Source organism: Argiope bruennichi, chromosome 10 (assembly GCF_947563725.1).
Source record: "Argiope bruennichi chromosome 10, qqArgBrue1.1, whole genome shotgun sequence".
In the NCBI taxonomy this organism is placed as follows: Eukaryota; Metazoa; Arthropoda; class Arachnida; order Araneae; family Araneidae; genus Argiope; species Argiope bruennichi.
Genome location: NC_079160.1, coordinates 86,504,370 through 86,523,461, shown reverse-complemented (window position 1 = coordinate 86,523,461; position 19,092 = coordinate 86,504,370). Strand labels below are relative to the sequence as shown.

General features: G+C 25.0%; 1 protein-coding gene across 2 annotated transcripts in view; it reads left to right on the top strand.

The window, feature by feature from the left end:
- The window catches only part of LOC129987896 (carnitine O-palmitoyltransferase 1, liver isoform-like), a 104,487-nt gene extending 85,896 nt beyond the window's left edge, over nucleotides 1-18,591 (top strand). For both annotated transcript variants that reach the window (XM_056095884.1, XM_056095885.1), the window contains exons 4-23: nucleotides 688-862; nucleotides 1,065-1,166; nucleotides 1,269-1,406; nucleotides 1,660-1,737; nucleotides 2,558-2,665; nucleotides 3,677-3,761; nucleotides 3,852-3,966; nucleotides 4,221-4,301; nucleotides 4,893-4,968; nucleotides 5,870-5,917; nucleotides 6,005-6,112; nucleotides 7,057-7,082; nucleotides 7,721-7,786; nucleotides 8,359-8,443; nucleotides 8,743-8,907; nucleotides 10,490-10,624; nucleotides 12,367-12,555; nucleotides 14,230-14,307; nucleotides 15,236-15,328; nucleotides 16,813-18,591. In XM_056095884.1, coding sequence (XP_055951859.1) covers nucleotides 688-862; nucleotides 1,065-1,166; nucleotides 1,269-1,406; nucleotides 1,660-1,737; nucleotides 2,558-2,665; nucleotides 3,677-3,761; nucleotides 3,852-3,966; nucleotides 4,221-4,301; nucleotides 4,893-4,968; nucleotides 5,870-5,917; nucleotides 6,005-6,112; nucleotides 7,057-7,082; nucleotides 7,721-7,786; nucleotides 8,359-8,443; nucleotides 8,743-8,907; nucleotides 10,490-10,624; nucleotides 12,367-12,555; nucleotides 14,230-14,307; nucleotides 15,236-15,328; nucleotides 16,813-16,890 — 2,029 coding nt within the window. In that variant the 3' untranslated portion in view covers nucleotides 16,891-18,591. The remainder of the gene's footprint in view (nucleotides 1-687; nucleotides 863-1,064; nucleotides 1,167-1,268; nucleotides 1,407-1,659; nucleotides 1,738-2,557; nucleotides 2,666-3,676; nucleotides 3,762-3,851; nucleotides 3,967-4,220; nucleotides 4,302-4,892; nucleotides 4,969-5,869; nucleotides 5,918-6,004; nucleotides 6,113-7,056; nucleotides 7,083-7,720; nucleotides 7,787-8,358; nucleotides 8,444-8,742; nucleotides 8,908-10,489; nucleotides 10,625-12,366; nucleotides 12,556-14,229; nucleotides 14,308-15,235; nucleotides 15,329-16,812) is intronic.
- The last annotated feature ends 501 nt before the right edge of the window (nucleotides 18,592-19,092 follow it).

Sequence of the window (19,092 nt, the reverse complement as noted above, 5' to 3'; positions counted from 1 at the left end):
ATTTAGAAAAAAATTATAATGTGAATATTAAATAGTTTTTAAATATTCCAAAGTGTAAATTGTTCCTTGTGTGTTGTTTTGAAATAAAAGTTATAAACAGATTAGTGATAATAAGTTTTTATAGTTTTATATAAATAAGCAAAGAAAAACTATATAATTGAAGTCTGTTAACCTTATTCCAGATTGGATTTTAAGTTTTAATATAAGACAAAATCATAACAAAAAATCTGCATGATTATGTATTTGCTATGGATGAATCATAATTAAGTCTGCAAATATAATAGTTAGGCTTAAACCATGCAGATTTAACTCAAATTTTACATTAGATATATTACAAAATATTTATTGAAGGTTTAAAGTATTGTCATGAAAGTAAAATGTTCATATTTTTATTGCATTGAGAAATGAATAGAAAGTAAATTTTTTACTAGTATCCCTCCCCCCTTTCTGCAGGATATGGCAATCAAGAATGATTTTATCAGAAAGGTCTACTTATACTTTTTATAATCCAGTTGTTTAATCAACTGGATCCTGTTTTCTTGATGATTATATCAACTTTCATGAATAATGATGAAATATAAATAGTTTCCATTTTTAAATGTGGTTTTTTGTTATTAGTTAATTAATTTAACTGACTCATTAAACCACTTTTTTAGTTTATTAAACTATAATTTTCTTTTTTTATAGCAATCCTCTGTTCTCAACATTTAGTATAGCAACTTTCTATATTTGCTACACTATTGCTTTGTGGCTTATATTTGTGAATATTGTGAGATACTTTGTGAAAATATTATTTATGTATAAAGGATGGATGTATCAAACTCGAGCTGGAAAAATGTCTTGGAAAACAAAATGCTGGCTTGTAAGTAAATATTTCCCATCATAGTTTCTGAGCTGATTTTGAAAATTAAATGAAGAATTATTGATATGTTTTAGTTTACGTATAAGTATTACTTTTTACAAAAGGCATATTTAGTTCCTTCCATTTAAGAAAATTCATTACACAGATTAGTAATTTTCATTAACATTTTTGTATATTTTACTATTTCCTTTCATTTTGATAGGCAATTGTCTCAATTATTGCAAAAAGGAAGCCCCAGTTGTACAGTTTTCAAGGATCCCTTCCAAATTTGCCTGTTCCTGCTTTAGATAAAACCATGAAACGAGTAAAAAATTTTTGTTTTTATGATCCATAATTGTAAAATTATTAAAATTGTATGTATATTTATGTATGTATGTAATCTTATTTATAAATAACTCTGTTGTAGTATTTGGAAACGGTTAAACCTCTCCTTGATGAAGAAAAGTTTAAAAGAATGGAAGTGCTAGCTCAAGAATTTGGATCTGGAATTGGAAAAAAATTGCAACGTTACTTAGTATTGAAATCTTGGTGGGCTACTAATTATGTAAGTACTAATGGAGCTGAATTTTTTATTTACTCTTTTGCTGTAATTCATCAGAGATTATTTTTTTTTCAGTACAAAATTTATTTTCTGTTTGTTTGTTTCCCTCCTTGCAATATATATTTCATTGTTGATATCTAATTAATAATATTGATTTCATTCTGTTAATATATGACATTTATTTTAGTTGCCATTAACATATTGAAAACATTTGTATTATTTAAATTCTTCATAATTTTTGTTTTATATTTTCAAGGTTTCTGATTGGTGGGAAGAATTCATTTATTTGCGTGGACGTGGACCATTGATGATTAATAGCAATTTTTATGGAATCGTAAGTTTTTTAAAATTATTTTTCTTTTAAACTAATGAATTATTGTTGTTGAATTCTGATTACTGACCGATTTATTAAATATTTTTATTGTATTTATATTAAGTTGGCACATTGATATTTTTTTATCAGTTTCAAAGTATTTTGATGAGGATTGTATAGCCTTAAAACACATCTAGTGAGCTTCATAATCATTAGTGGCATTGTTTTCATCCCTTTATACTGTATTTTTTCCTGAGTTAGGAGTTTATACATGTTCTGAGCAAATATTAACTACATGTATTAAGATTTTAAATTGATTTTTTGAAATTCTGAATAGATTCATTTTTAGGCATTTGTGCATTCCTGAAGCTGATAAACCCTCTTTGTGAAGAGGGGTAAAAGACCATAAATACTGACTTGACCTTTATGAAATATCATGTATGTACAAGAGTCCTTGTCCTTGTTGAGTTCTTTTACTTCTTCCTCTTCATGTGCCATGTATCACGAATGATTGAAAGCAAAAAAATATTGTAAAGTGAGTTCATTAAAGAAAGCTCTCTAACAGTTCATAACAGAGAATAGAAATTAGTATTATGGGATTTTAGTTTTTATCGCATTTCTTTCCTAAACACTGACTAGTTCATAAAATCATGTATGAATCATCATCATGTATGAGGTTGAAGTTATTTAAATAAAAAATATAATTACATTTGTATGTGTGCAAGTGTATTTTGTTTCCATGTTTGTTTGTTTTTATGTTATGTATTTTATTTATCTCTGCATGTTTTAATTTATGAATGTTTTTGAAATGTAATATTTACATAGTATTCCTTCTCTTTAGGATGCAATTTTAGTACATCCTTCAAAAGTGCAGGCTGCTCGAGCTGCTTGCTTTATACATTCTGCTTTCCTATTCAGAAGGTCTATTGATCGACAGACATTAAAACCAGTAAGTGAAATCATCTATTCATTATACTCATATTATATGTTTATAGTCAAAGTAAAAACTAAAGATAGAGATTATTATATATATATATGGTGACCAAATTATCAAGTATATATATATAGAGAGAGATATTGAAAAATTATGCAAAATACATTTTTGCTGAGCTTTGACTACAGATTTTCATTAGTCTTTTATGATGTTGATAGCAGTATATGTTTAAAATTTAATCATTCCCTGTTCTTTTTTATTAATGGAAACTAAATACATTCAAATTTTTGTTTTGAAAAATTTCCTTTTTAGTGAACAATTTTCCATAGTATTCTTTAACATATTGTAAGAGTAACTGGGATCAAAATTTAGTTAGAATTTCAGTGTTTTTCACTTTTGTTAAATCCAATATTTCCTGAAGTGTTTAAAAGTTCAAAAGGCAAATATTGGGAAATGGTTTAATTAAACAGAAAATTATTTTGTTAAAAAAAAGTTTTGTTCTGTAAAAGAAATCATTTAAAAATATGTATTTATTGTCTGTCTTCAGTCTCTCTGGACTTTTATTTTTATACAGTTTGACTTCGGTTTCTCCAAAGTAGACATGAGTTGAAAATTGGACGGCACATTTTCTTTTTACAAAGCAGTATGTCGAAACATTGCACAATTTTGATTTAAAGCAAAATAGTAGTATTCAAAAAAGAAAGAAATATCATCAAGAAAGAAATGTTAGTCTTCTATCAAGTAAAATCCTCCAAAAATGATAGATATGGCTTTTTTTAAATGAAATGCATATATTTATCATATTGATATTTTGAATTATTCAAGATGATCTGAGGATTTTTATTTCATAAAAGTTTCCTAAATTTTTGAAATGGAGCTGCAATTGTATCTGCTATTGTTTATTTTGTTTTACTTTAATTTTTTTATATATTTAGTTACATTCAGATTTAAATTTTTATTTGTGTTGCAAAGTTGATGTCAATTTATTTAAAAATGGAAAAATAATAATTTATTTCTATCTGGTAGATTATGGTTCAAAATTTAGTACCTTTATGTTCAGCACAGTATGAACGTATGTTTAATACAACCCGTGTTCCTGGAAAAGAAACAGGTAATATCATATTATATTGACTTTATTTTTTATTTGCATTTTTTTTAATATTCAATATGCATAATTTGCTTTCATTTCTGCTTTTTATAGATAAATTAGTACATTTGGATGATAGCCAACATGTAGCAGTTTATCACGCTGGTCGATTTTTTAAAGTCCCTATGTATTATATGGGCAGACTTTTAAATCCTGCTGAAATTCAGAGGTAAAATACATTTTAGACTTGGTCTCTTTTTAGATATATTATCATAAAATATTGAATAACTCATTTTAGTATTGGCACTGAAAAGTAATGTCATGTATGCAATATTTATTCTGAAGTGCATGTTCATGCTGCATAAATAACAGTGCAGTGTATTCTGAAGTATTCTTTTTTAACTTCTTGTGTATTTCTTTTCACACTATTTAAACATTGTGCATTTTTATTAAGACAGTTAATTTTCTGCTTTTATATTATAGACAAATAGAAAAGATTTTAAATGATGAATCTCCACCTCAACCAGGAGAAGAGCATTTAGGAGCTTTAACTGCAGTAGAAAGGTGAACTATAAATTCATTTACATATATTTCATGTAAATGCTAAATTTATAATTGTTTCATTGTTTTATTTACTTAAGTATCTGGCATAGTAAGTTTTATACTTAAGTATCTGACTAATCATACTCTTAAAAAATAATTTTTTAGCATTTATTGTAGCTAATTGCTGTTTCTAAAAATATTTTAAATAATTATTAATTTTGTCCTTGATATGTTTTGGGTGTAAGGGCCATGTAAGCTGTATCACATCAATGTTATTTTTTATGTACATTTTGAAGCATTTAAAAAATAAATTGTTATTTAAAGTGATTTTAATAATGATTGAATGAGTATAAAGACTTTTTAATGCATGAAAAAAAATCTTCAGGCCTAGAATATTTTACACTCAAAAATATTATGAGCTTAAATAATAAAATATTAGTATTAGTATAATTAACATGAGTATGTGTATATTTCCATCTCAATTAACATTCCTTTTATTTCACAATTCTATTTTAATCAAGATTTATTTATTGTATTCTAAATAATGTATTCTGATATAGAAATTTTCAAAAAACATATTATTGATTGTAAATTCTTCCCCCCCCCCTTCAGGAATGTGTGGGCTGAGGCAAGAGAAAAGTATTTTGCTAAAGGTCTTAATAAAGCTTCTCTAAGTACCATTGAAAAGGTATTAATTTTACTATATTTTAATATTTTATTTTTTAAATGCTATCTGTTTTCAAATTATTAATTAATGAAGAAAATTAAATAACTTTATTTTAACTAGACTAACTTTCTTTGTATTATAGAAGATGAACCATTGTCTAAATCTGTTGATTTTTAAAAATTTATTACCTATTATTTCTAAATAATAACTATATTAAAAGATTCTGTTTCATAAACATAACTGAAAATTTTAAAAACTAGAAGAGGATCTTGAAAAAATGTTTCTATAACCCATTTAGATCATTTTTGTTTTTGTTGAATAATTATTTTTTGAATCCGTACAATGTTACCAAGATCTCATAAATAAAGAGGAAGTATGACAGTTTATATTGATCAAAATAATGTTAGAACATCTAAATATCATATAAGGTTGAAGTCTGACTTAGTACCAGTATAACGAATAAGTTGTCTTTGAAGAGGATTTTTATAGTAAGCTCACCCTATATTCGTGTTTTAGTTGGAGTGAAATTTCCAGTACCCAACTATAGCAAGTAATTTTCATCTAAATTACATATTTGCCTATCAGTTGATGAATGATGCTGGTTAAAATTATAACCAGGATAAAACTCATGACTTTCTTTTTCAAGCTTCTATGCCATGTCTTGATTTGTTTAGTTCATTAGTTTGAACCATTTGTGTCTAGTATATCAGTTTTTACTGAAAAGAAGCCAAACGGAAATGGAATTGTTTCCTGCAGAATTAATATAACCTTCAAAAGTTAGATGCTGTACTTGATGTAACTGATATGGATATGTTATTGTTTTGTTATTTTTATTGCATGAATGTTTTGCACATTAATAAAATAATAAACTTTAAAAAAATTTTTTTTACCATTTTATATATATGATCTTTTTTTCTTTTAGGCTGCATTTTTTGTTTCTCTTGATGAGGAATCTTATGATTTTGATGCTGTAAGTTTTATTATTTTTTTCCCCTTCTTGACATTTAAATATCAATGTGCAGAGTTATATCACTAATATTCTTTTATTAATTTTTAGAAAGATCGTAGCAAACTTGATGAATTTGGTCGTGCCATGTTGCATGGTAAGGGGTATGACCGTTGGTTTGACAAGTCCTTCAATTTCATTATTGCTAAAAATGGAAGAGTATGTATGATTTTTTTGTATAGTTTTATGTAATTTATTTATGTATTTATGTGTATTAATAAATTAAATTTTCAAAGAAGTCACAAAGTTTTATTTAGTAAAATGTTATATCTCCTGGAAGATCTTGCATATATTTCATTTAATGTCTTCATTAGTCTTAATATATACAAAGTGCTCACTCAAATTGTACTGCAATAACTGATTTTCAAATGTTTAAAAAAGCAGATACTGCTAATAGGAAAAATGTTTTAAATAATGTAAAGAATTATTTCATAATGTTTGAGTCAGTTATTGTTATGATGGATGCAGTTTTATGCTGTTCTGTAATTCTGTTAGTTACATATATAATAAAATATTCTTGATTCATTGACAATTTTAATAAAAAAAATAAATCATGCTGCCTTTTGACTGATAATTATTTTCAACCAATCATGATCCATCTTGAGAAACGTTATTTGTTTACTGGTGAATTTTCTTCCAGCTATATATTATCTTTTTCTTATACACTAAAAGCTACCTTAAATATTTTGCTATTCCATAACTTTTTTTCTTGATCCTGGTATTTCTCTACAAATTTTCGTCATTTTTTTTTCTTTTAATTATAATTTATTCTAAGTGATTCAATTAATGTATCATAATTATTTGACTAAGAAACATTGTGTGTGGGGGGGGCAAGAATTCACATGATATAATTTTTGGTGAAATTGGTAAATAAATTGCATAATTTGTTAAAAATATTAAAGTGCTTTAAATTCTTTTAGAAAATGTACTAACGAATTAAACTAGTTTTATTGGAGAAAGTTAAATATTTCAAAATTTTAAACAATGTATTTATTTATTTTTGTTCTCTATTCAAAAGTTCTCTTTAAGTACTTTGTGCATTATGTAGCCTTTTCTGTATTAAATTTATCTTTAATGACATAATGTGCTTTTTACTTTTTCAGGTGGGTCTAAATGCTGAACACTCATGGTAAGCATTAGTATTAATTTTTTTAAAGTTTTTTTTTCATGTTATTTATTCTGTGAAAAAATTCATTTGTATTTATAATCCAATCTAAAAGTCTGTGTTCAAATAAATAATAGGAATACTGTCTTCAGTTTTTAAAAATTTTATTTAGAAAATTAATAAAAGGTTTTATTATTATTATTATCATTGTTTAGTTAGGGGCCAATTGTCTGCAGTGATAAATGCTAGAGGAAATGCTTCTCTAATCTGTTTGTGTGCAAACTACAGAAATGCAAACGTGTATGCAAATGCCATAGTTTTGAGTATTGAAATTATTATAAAAAGAGAAAAAATGGTTTACTGCTTTACACTGTTCCGCTTGTCAAATTTTAATTACTATCATGTTAAATAAGCTTGGGTAATTTTTTTTATTATTGTATGTTAAAAACAATTGTAAGGCTTTTTATGAGTGAGAAATGCAATCATCTCATAAAATGATGAATAACATTAGGTTAACATTCATAGTTACTTGTTATACATATTATATACCATTAGTGCTTTTATTAAGAGTATGCATAAGTCTTTTAGAAATAAATGTATTGAAAATTTCAGCATTTATGAATTTTTTTAAATGCATTTCAATTTATTTATTTTCTTTCTAGGGCTGATGCACCAATTATGGGGCATTTGTGGGAATTCTGCCTTTGCCAAGAGTTTAATTCCAATCCGTAAGTTTCTAGCTTTTAATATATGTAATATGATAAATTATTTTTGAATTAAATTTAATAATGATATTTATATTCCTGATGCTATCATGCTTTATTTCTTTCTGTCAAATTAAATTCTTCAAATCAAAGATGCAAATATGATTTTTTTTTTTTTTTTTTTTTTGTAGCAGAGTTTGTATTTCTAAGTCTCTTCTTCTTCATTTGTGTTCTATCTTTTCTGTCTTGGTAAATTAATCTAGTCCTTGGATTAAAAATTTAAAAAATAATAATTATTATTACTGATTGCTCTAGATAATCAATATCTGGTATATGTGTTCACAATAAATGTTGCCAAATCTTTAAAATCGTTTGCTTTATTTGTACACTTTATTTATTTATTTATTTTTTTTGGAAAAAGACTTTATTATTAAAGGTTTAATAAAGAGGCTCTCATAATATAAATTAAAAAATTTATTTGCTATTTAATTAAAAAAATTATTAATATTTTATATACTATGTTTTTATTTGCTTATTTTAACTATTATTGGTACGCTGTTTATACTTTACTTATTCATGAGTATATTTATAAATAGATATACTGAAGAAGGCAATTGCATTGGTGAAATAAAGAATAATATATTCCCCCCAAGCCGACTGAAGTGGGACTTTTCTTCCGAAGTTAGTTTTCTACATCTTTTCCATGCATCCTAAAATTTATCAAATATATTACTCTCTTTTTCTTTAATCAGTTTTTGGAAATGTTAAGTGCATTTTTTAGTATTATAAGTGTAATTCTCTATTTTTCATGAATATAATTTAATTAATTATTATAATGTGCTTTCTGAAGTGAATATGTATATAAATATATAAAATTTGTTTCTTTTGGTAAGAAATCTCTGAATATTTTTTCTTATACTAATTTTATTGGTTCTAAATTCATTCAGAATTTTAAAAACTAATTTTAATTTTTGTTTCAGATAGTTGAACTGATTGACAATTGTAGAGAATCAGCGCAACGAGCCATTAATGATGTTGATCTTAGGTTGTTAATGCATGATGCATATGGTAAAGGTTTTATGAAGAAGTGCCGAGTCAGTCCAGATGCTTACATCCAGATGGCTCTTCAGCTTGCTTATTATAGGGTAAGCGTACAGGAAAGACATGATTTTTCTACATATGCATTATCAAAGTATTGTTTGTGGATTTAAATAAATATTTTATTTCCTGAATAATATCTTTTTTAATAATTTTTACTATTTTTAATACTTTTTTTTTCTATTACAAATTTTTAATATGCTTATTAAATTTATTAGTGTTTATAAAAATGCTGGAAAAATTCTGTTAAATTTAAAATTTGAATTTGTGGTACAAAACTGTTAAAATCTTATATTAATAATATGATGTAAACCAAAGCTCCTTAATTTCTGCTTTTTTTTTTCTCTCAAATTTTAAACAATTATACAGAAAAATAATCAGAAAAAGTAATCAGTTTTGTTAAAAAAAATTTATAACTATTTCTAATAATTATTTTTTGTCTTTCTTTATGGTTGTTATTGATGTATACCACATTTTCTTATTTCCTTGCACGTGCATTAAAAAAAAAATTATGTAATAAGAGGCCTTATGCTTTTTTCCATCCAAGAAGATTTTACTTGTTGAAAATGGTTTTAAAAACTAATATAAACAAAATAATATTTACAAAAATTCTTGTTTTAATAATAATTATATTATATTATTTATATTTATTGAGCTTTATCACAGTTTTTATGATCTAATCATTTTCTTGTGGAAAATTATCAAATTTTGAAAATCTGTTCAATTATAATAGAATTTCGCTTAAAGAGCAAAATTTATTCCAGAATCTTATTCATAATGCAGAACACTTGTTAAAAGATGTAGTTTTTTTTCCCCCTTTTGAGATCAATATAAAACATGATAATATACTCTATTCTGGAAAAGCACACAATAGATTTATGATAATGGAATTTGCTATTTATAGCATATGTTTTTTTTTTTTTTTTTTTAAGAATATTGCTTAAAGACATTTGTTTTAGCTTATGCTCCAAAATTTAGTGAAAATAAGATGCAGCATTATCATTAAATATATTTGTAGCCCACACAACTAGTACCTTATCAGAATTGTTCTACTCAACATAAGAAACAGCAGTTTACCATGCTTCCAGATCTTAATTATTTCACCGGTAGATTGATGCTGTACTGAGACAGCTTTTTCCTCTTTTCCTGATGAAATTTTCTTCATAACTCCTTGCTGTGAAACAGAATGCAGCTTTTGGCTGTGCTTGTTATAGAAACATGTTTCCCTTATATTGCACTATGAAAGTTTGATGTATACCAAACTGTCCTTTCTTTTTTCTTTTCTTTTTTTGTGTGTGGTTGATTTAATTATATATTTTACGGTTCTGCTTTAAATTGGAAGAAAAAAATATCCATCCACAAACAAGCATTAAATATTGGTGGGGTTTTGTATATGATGTTAAGACTTCTCCTTAAAAACAGTTTTCAGAAAATATGAAGGAGTTTTTATATTTTAACAATTTATGTGAATTATTTGTGAGGTTTTCCTTAAATAAGGTGTGATTGTGCTTTCACTTCTCAAAATTCTATTTGTCATGCAAAATGTAACATTTTGTCTTCAAAAAAATTCCGAGAAATAATTAAAGCCAGATAAAAAATTTATTAATAATTACACTTCTTTCATTTCAGGATTCCCGGAAGTTTAGTTTAACGTATGAAGCATCCATGACACGTCTCTTTCGAGAAGGTCGAACAGAGACAGTTCGACCAGTTACTATGGAATCATGTGAATTTGTTAAGTCAATGCTGGATTCTAAAGCAACTGTAAGTATTATGGACAATTATATAATATTAAAATAATTCTAATATTATGAAAATTTTCTTTTGAAACAGAAAAACCTTTGCTAAATTATTAAATAGTTTGGTGTTAAAATAAAACATCCTCAAATTTTTGCACAATATAATCTGATTGTTTTAGTTATGTGTTATGGTAGGGAATATATTTAAGGCTGCTGTTTTAAGCAGTATTTGGATTCTAATTTTATTATATAGCTCATAATTCTGAAAATATTTGAAAGTTAGTATTTGAAGTAAATTTCGATATATTAAAAAAATGTTGTAAAGTCGTTGAATTCTTGTATAAACAATGAAAGTCAGAAAAACATGTTCCTTCATTTATATCATTTTTTTAAATCTGGGGAATAGTCAGATATTGAATATGCATATGAATGCATTGTATTGTATATGAAATGCATATATGAATTGAATATGTATATGAGATGTAAAATTTCATGTGCATATTTTAATTTATTTTTTTGCTGTATCCTTGCTTTTTGGTAGTACCACTAAGTTTTATATAAAAAAGAAATGTGTCAAATTAAAGAATTGTATCACTTTCCTGTCGAAATAAAAAAAAAAGCATTCTGAAAGAAGATTTAATGTAATTATATAAATATTGTTTTATTATTTTCTCTAGACTATTTGACAACCTCTTCCTGTCAATACACATTTTTGAAGAATGCCTTCATTTTATATGTATTGGATGCAGTTTCTGTAACTTACAAATATTCATTATAAACTTCCCCGCCCTCTCTGCCATCATATTTTTGATATATATATATATATATATATATATATATATATATATATATATATATATATCAGACATGATCTTGTAAATTGTAAAATTCTGTTTGCTTTTTTGCATCTTAATTTTACTATTTTCATTGTTTTCCTAGTTTTAGTTTTTACAGTTTTCCTGATCTTGTTTGAATTGATCAAATTGTGTTTATACCAAAGTACCATCTAGTCTATAAAATATAGATAATTTATTTGCATAAAAGTCTTTGGCTGATAGTGTCCATGTCATTTGTTATTTATGTTGGTTGAACTACTAATTAAGATTTTTTTTAATGGTATATATCTTTATAAAATGTAAAATTTCAATTAAAATGAAAAAAAGTGTTAAAACACATTAGATGTGGGGAGAAATCAGTGTATATTATCAATATTAATTTTTTTATCTTTTATTTTTTGAAATAATTTCTCAAAAGGATTATTTGATTTGTAACTGTATCAAATATATTGCTAGTTTGATTTAATAAAACAATTAAGTAACCAAAGAATTCTTCGTTTCATAGAATTTTTCAAAATGTGTTCTGGCTTAAACATATTGTTCTATTTGAATAAATAATAAATGACCTTCTCTTAAACTATTTGGTGTATAACTAGTTTATAAAATTTATCAAAACCAACACTGTCAAAAATAATAATGCTAGGTTGATACACTTAGACAAAAACGAAGTTTTACTTTTAAAAAAAGGAAAAGAAAAAAAAAGATATATATATTTTTTTTTATGGCCCCCTCTCCCTTGTTTACTTGGTAATTTTCAGATTATGCCAAAATCGTCTTGCTCCATTATGTATAATATGTCCCATCTTACTCTGTGGTTTTCAGATATACTTACGGTCATCAATGCCGTGTTGTGAAGTTTGCAGTAGTTTGCATTTTTCGGTGCTTTATTGTCATAAAAATAAAAAAGTACTAAAATTCATTTTTGTTTTAGAATGAAAAGCGAATTGAGCTTCTCCGTAAGGCTTGTGACAGGCATCAGAGAGGTTACCAAAATGCCATGTGTGGCAAGGGCATTGATCGTCATCTGTTCTGCCTCTATGTTGTTGCTAAGTACCTCAATGTAGAATCACCATTCTTAAATGAGGTTCTGAGCGAACCATGGAGACTGTCTACAAGTCAAGTAAGTCAAAGTTGCTATTTGATTTTCATACTCTAAAATGCAAAAATCTGGAAAATATACATCTGAATACATGATGGCAAATGTAGCTCTAATTTGAAAATTTTTTTATTATTCCTGGTAATTATAATAATTAAATGTATACAGAACATGTATAATTTTCATGTTTAATTTAAAATTAGTTTTATTAGTATATCAGACTAAGGAAAAAAAAGTAAAAAACAATTAGAAATATTGATATTTTTTTTAAAAAGAAATATTATTTTTAAAAATTGCTCCATTTTCAGAATAATGATCAATCTGTAATTTCAGCAGATGATAAAATAAATTGTACTCTTTTGGAAGGATTGGTAAATTTTTTCATCTGCTTAGATATGGAATTTTTACATAATTCTCTTGTATAAATTATTTTTGAATAGCTGTAAGAGATTTTAATTTTTCAAAGAAATGAGTACACTTTTTTTTTTTTTTTGATGAACCATGTGATAGTAGTAATTCTAAAAAAGAAAATTTTTCAAAAAAAAAAAAAAAAATCAATATATCAGGATTTTTATTCTTTTTAGATTTTTTTTTTTTTCTATCATACATATTTATAAACTATTACTATTTTAAACTGCACATGATATTTTTAAATATCTTGCATATGTTCTTTGTTAATTTGTAGTACCCATAAATGCTAAATTAGAAACTACTCCTTTATATAATTCATAAGTGCATATCAGAACAAAAAGCTGAATATAAATTTAATTAAAAGTATAAGGGGTTCTGGTTTATAACTTTAATTTTAAATTCTTAACCCCTGAAATTTTGCTATGTTCTGTTTTTAAATTTATTTTTTTTTATCTTAGGTTGATTTTTAAAAAAATGAGTTTTTGGATGCTTTATATGACAATCACTTGTTATTGAATAAAACAACTTAGATATACTCAAAATATGGAAAGAACATTTCTGTTGTTTGAATTTGATATAATAGGATAAACAAATATCATTTTTCATTTTTTTGCTTAATCAATGAAACTAATATCAATTCAGATAAATTTTGACTTTTTAAAATAAAGCATACTCTTGATATCTTGATCTTTGTCCAAATTATTAACTAATTTGGTTTATCCATATGCAAAAGAATATCATATCTTTCGGCAAGAGTACTTGCTAAAACTATCTATCTTTCTTTTTTCCTCCAACATTAATTATAACATTTTACTTTAAATATGAACCACTTTTAGATGTTCACATGCCTCTCGTTTTTTAGTGAAATTCTTGTTTTCTTTTCGTCTGATTCTAATTAAAATTTGTTAATATCTTATTGATGTATATCATAGGTAATTATTAATTATATTCCTGTAATCATATATTCAGTTGAAATAATTTTGCAATTGGGAATCAATCACCATTTCCTGGATTTCTTATTCGTTATGCAAGCTTTACTAAATTATGAATAATTTTCAATACAAACTCCTATTTATTATATAATGGGCTATTTACAGTGTAATATTTAAATCAGGTAAAAAATTTAACATTAAAATTTGTGCTGTTATATTGTGCAAAATGAAGACTATATTAAAAAATTTGTGATTCAAAGATAGTTCTTCATTTATTAATGTATACAAGTGTTTGAAGTAAGTAATTGGCAAATTTTGTCAAAGTTATATACTTATCGTATATTCTCATTTTTAGACCCCACATGGACAGACTGATATGATGAATTTGAAGAAAAATCCTCATCATATATCTGCGGGAGGTGGCTTTGGACCTGTGAGTATACATCTTTTTTTTTTTTTTAATAATTCAGTAATTTAGACATTTTAAGAAGTAGCCTTTATTTTTTTTATTTATTTATGTATCACTGATGGTTCTTCTTAAAATTTTAATTTAGGAGATAACATTATCCATAAGTCTCAGATGTGTAATGACTCAATGTAATATATGGAATTGTTTACAGTCACTACATTTACTTGCTGTACATTTAAAAATGTGAAAGCTCATACTCGGTTGCAAATTTCAAATAACCATTATAAAATCAAATTGTTCAATATTGACTAAATTTCTCTTATTTTCTGTTTTAAAATAAATATATAATTCAGAGATTGCATCAAGATATAATTTTTTTTTTTAATTAAACCCCAGCAAGAGGATTTTTATCCAAGCAAATTGCCAAACTCTTGTTTTATGCTGTGTCATATATTTTACCAATCTATATCAGAATAATGCAATCGCCTTTTATCTAGTAAAATGGCTATATATAATTTTAGCACATTAAATTATTGTTCAGAAACAAGTTCTCTGTAAAATAGGATATTAGGACCCAAGTTCTTCATTGAAGTTGATGTGATAGATCTGATTAAAAATTTGAATAGGTATCTATCACTTGGACTTAGATTAAGCTTTGGAAAGAGTAAAAATCAGGATCCTAAAGAGAATGCAGACTTAGTAATTAATTTTTAATGACTAAAATTTAAAAAAAACTTATGATTTTATGAAATAATATATGTTGTTCAGAAATTTAACAAAACATTATCACTCACTTTTTTTTTGTTCCTAATGTAGCAAGTATATTTAGGTTTATTGTAGTCAATCTTCATTTGTCTGTAAATTGATTTGAAAGTTGTATAATTTCAAAGAAATGTAACCTAATTTAAACCTTTGTTACTTATCTTCATATATTCTGTCTTCATTTCATTAGGTTGCTGATGATGGTTATGGAGTTTCATATATCATTGCTGGTGAAGACATTGTTTTCTTTCATATTTCTAGCAAGATTTCATCTCCAGAAACAGTTAGTAAAACTTATATTCATTAACATTGATTTTAGAATTCTGAATATACTTCTACTTTTTTTTATTTAGACTAAAGAGATAACGCTGTTTTGTTTTGAATTTTCCTATGCATTTTAAAAAGAATGTTTAATACATATATTTGACATTTTGATACTAAATAACGCTCTGTCTTTCTCTTATTTTTTATACGTAATATATTTTGTAATAATTACCAATGAGTGTGTTGTTATGATTTTGAAATTTCTCTTGATTGTACTATTTCACATGAAATGTATAATTTTGTGATAAAACTGGATGTTAAAAGAAAAAAATTAAATGGAGGTAAATGCTAAACATTTTCATATTCCATTTCCATTCTATGTTCATATTCAAAGATTATTGATCTTGCAAATATGCACTGTCTCTCTCTTCTTTTCTTTTTTGCTTGTTATAGGAAACTTCAATTGAAAGTAAAATTCATTTTCTTCAAGCTACTTTTTAAGACATCTAGCTGTAGATATTTTTATTTAGACTATACATTTTTAAAAGTTCATCATTGTTTTATTTATTATTTTCTGTGATAAAATATTTCAGCTTTTTTTATGGGTTGTATTTTCTTACTTTACGCTAGATTTATTAAGGCTATACTAACCACTGCTTCCTTGCAAAAACTAAAATCCCTGGGGTTTTTTTAATCACCTGGTTTATATTTGAATAATATTTTCTTCTTATTTTATCCACTAATTTTAATCTTTCTTCTTAATATGGGAAAAGAATGATAGGATAGATGGTTGAAAGGGCCCATTTATCATTTCTTCCAGTGATTTATAAAAGAACAAACTTTTTGTTTTTATGCTCTTTTATTTAACCTGACTTGCTTTTTGTTTTCTAAAATGGAATTATGTCATTGGTATTTTTCTAACTTCTTGAGGATCTAGAGTTTTGCAATTTTGTACAGATGTGTGTTCTTAATCACAATAAAATATTTCAACATTTCCAGGTGTTATTTATCGATTCATCGATTCTTTCATTTAGAATTTAAAGAAGAGCAACATATTTTTAAAATATGCTTTTATTAGTGTAAAAGTAGAAAATTTTTTAGTTAAAAATCTAGGATTAAAAACTTAAAAACATGAAACTTTGAAAATGCTTTAAATGAATATTGAAGAGAAGAAAATTCCTAAATATTAAATAATAATTAAAGTATAAAATGATTGAAATTTTGATTTATATAAAACAATTTTTATCAGAATCTTGCATTTTTATGTGTTTGTTTTGTTCCCAGGTTTTTAATGCAAAAAAAATTTAATATTTATTTTTAAATGTATTTATAAAAGCATTTTATAACAAAATATTTTATTTTTACTATTTGATTAGAATTTATATTTTGAAGGTTGTTTGGAGATTTTATCCACTTATGATCTAAATGTTGTTTCAAATAAAATTATTTTTCTGTGTATAAAATACAATAAACTTCATTTTCTTCTTTCGCTATTTTTTGCAGGATTCGGAAAGGTTCCGAAGAAATATTGCAGAAGCATTAGCAGACATGAGAAACATATTTGAACAAACGTCCAAATGAATACTGTCTGCTTATTGCTTTTAAGATTTTTGCCTGTACATTGGCATTTCTGTTTTTTACCATTGTGTGCCTGGTAGAATTAATGAAGACTGCAGAGTGATTATATTTGGAAGAAAACAGTAACATTTGAAGACTGGTTTTATGATTGGTTGCTTTATGGTTTGCACTATGACATAGGAATGTGATGTTGTTCTTCCATGCATTGTTTTCCCCAGGTTTTAAACCATTTGTTGAACAAAAGTCAAATAATTTATTATTCAAATTAAATCGAAATAACTGTGATCTTTTATGAAAAATTTGAAGATTGTGATTATGAATACTAGTCACAGAAAAATTATGATAATGAGCCATTAATTTCTGCAATTTGATCCTCTCTCATGTGAAACTAAAGCAGTAATTTATTATAGTGATTAACCCTTTATTTATCATTGGTGCTTAAAAATGCAATTAAAATAAGACTATAATATGATTGTTTTCTCTACCATTTTTAAAGAACATAGCTTCAATAGTAAACAGAAGATATCATCTGAAAGAAGAAATTAAAAAATTTCCACTATTAATAAAATAATTAAGATATTTTAATTTACTCAATATGTTTTCACTTCCCTGGGCTTATTTTGTGCCAAAATTGACAGCAAAATAATTTGGTAAATTAAGGGTTAAATTTTAATATTTAGTTCACACGTATATAAATTTGAAGTAATGAACTCGAATGTTATCTTAATAAGTTTACTTTTATGTTATGTGATAAGCATTAGTTATTTTTATAACACTATTCAAGATAAGTTTTTGAAGTATTTCACATTAAGAATAACTACATGGTATTTAATTTTTCAGGGTAGCGAAAGATAAATGATTTATTTTTTTGTTAATAAATTATTTATGTGAAAAAACAATGGCTTTTATTGTTCTGACATTATTTTGTTTCACTACTCCAAATAGTTTGCTTTCTTAACTTATATTTATGTTTTTTTTTATTCTCAAAAATAATGGAACACATTTATTATTTTTGCTCATAATGATTTAATGTTACATTTTGTAAATTCATTTTTCCATTTATGTCTTTGTTTTCATCCAGTTCCAATCTTCTGTAAAAATTTTAGAAATTTTGATGGAACCAAGTTATTTTTAATGCAGATTGCACGTTAAAGCAATATTTTTTGACTATTATGATTAAAAGATATTTTTATGTGTGTGCCATGTTATTGTTTGCTACTGCTCTTACTTTATGATGATATATATTTTATGAATACATCATTTTACTGTAATTTTTTTAATATCGTAGGATTTTTAATTAAAAACAATTAACATATAACATTTAATTAATTAATTAAAGCTTCTTTTATATAAATTCCTTATTATAGTTAAAGAAACCCAAATTTAAAAATAGTTATCTGCTCATACATTTAAAATGCTTAACAGTCGGCTGTTTTTACAGTGTTATTTAAAATAAAACAAGTCATTCAATAGAGTTAGTTGGTGCTAGTAGTTTTTCAGCTTACATTTGCAAACTATATATGTACAATACATTTGGAAATTTCTTTGATCACTAAATATTTGCAATTTAGTATTTTAACAAGTAATGGTAGTTTTTATATTTTGTGCTGTTATTTCTTATTGAAAAATATATATCTGTTAAAAAAAAACGTTCATGCCATATTTAGTATAATAATAATTCTAGGAACTAATATATATATATATATATATATATATATATATATATATATATATATATATATATATATATATATATATATATATATATATATATATATATATATATATATATATATATATATATATTATCTTTAAATTGTTGTTGTAATTTAAAGCTCAAATTCACAGATATAAAATTAGTTTCCAGCATTAAAAGACGAAAACTGCAAACTTCTACACAACTTAAATAGATTGTTATTTTTAAACTATTCTGATGTATTTTTTAAATGTTAAAAATGTAACTTGTGTAATTTACTATTGCTCTTTTCAACACTATTGTCAATAACCCTTTTGTTCACTTAACACAGAAATGTACAAAGCAGTGGGCCATCTTTTCCATTAAATTCCTTGTCTAAATGTTTTATATTATTTATTCACTTGTACCCAACTTCTTTTAACAAAAAGTTTTCACTCAGTAATGATAACACATTCTATTCTTCCGTCCTAAAATTTTTAGAGTTAAATTCATGGAAGTTGAGGAGGTAA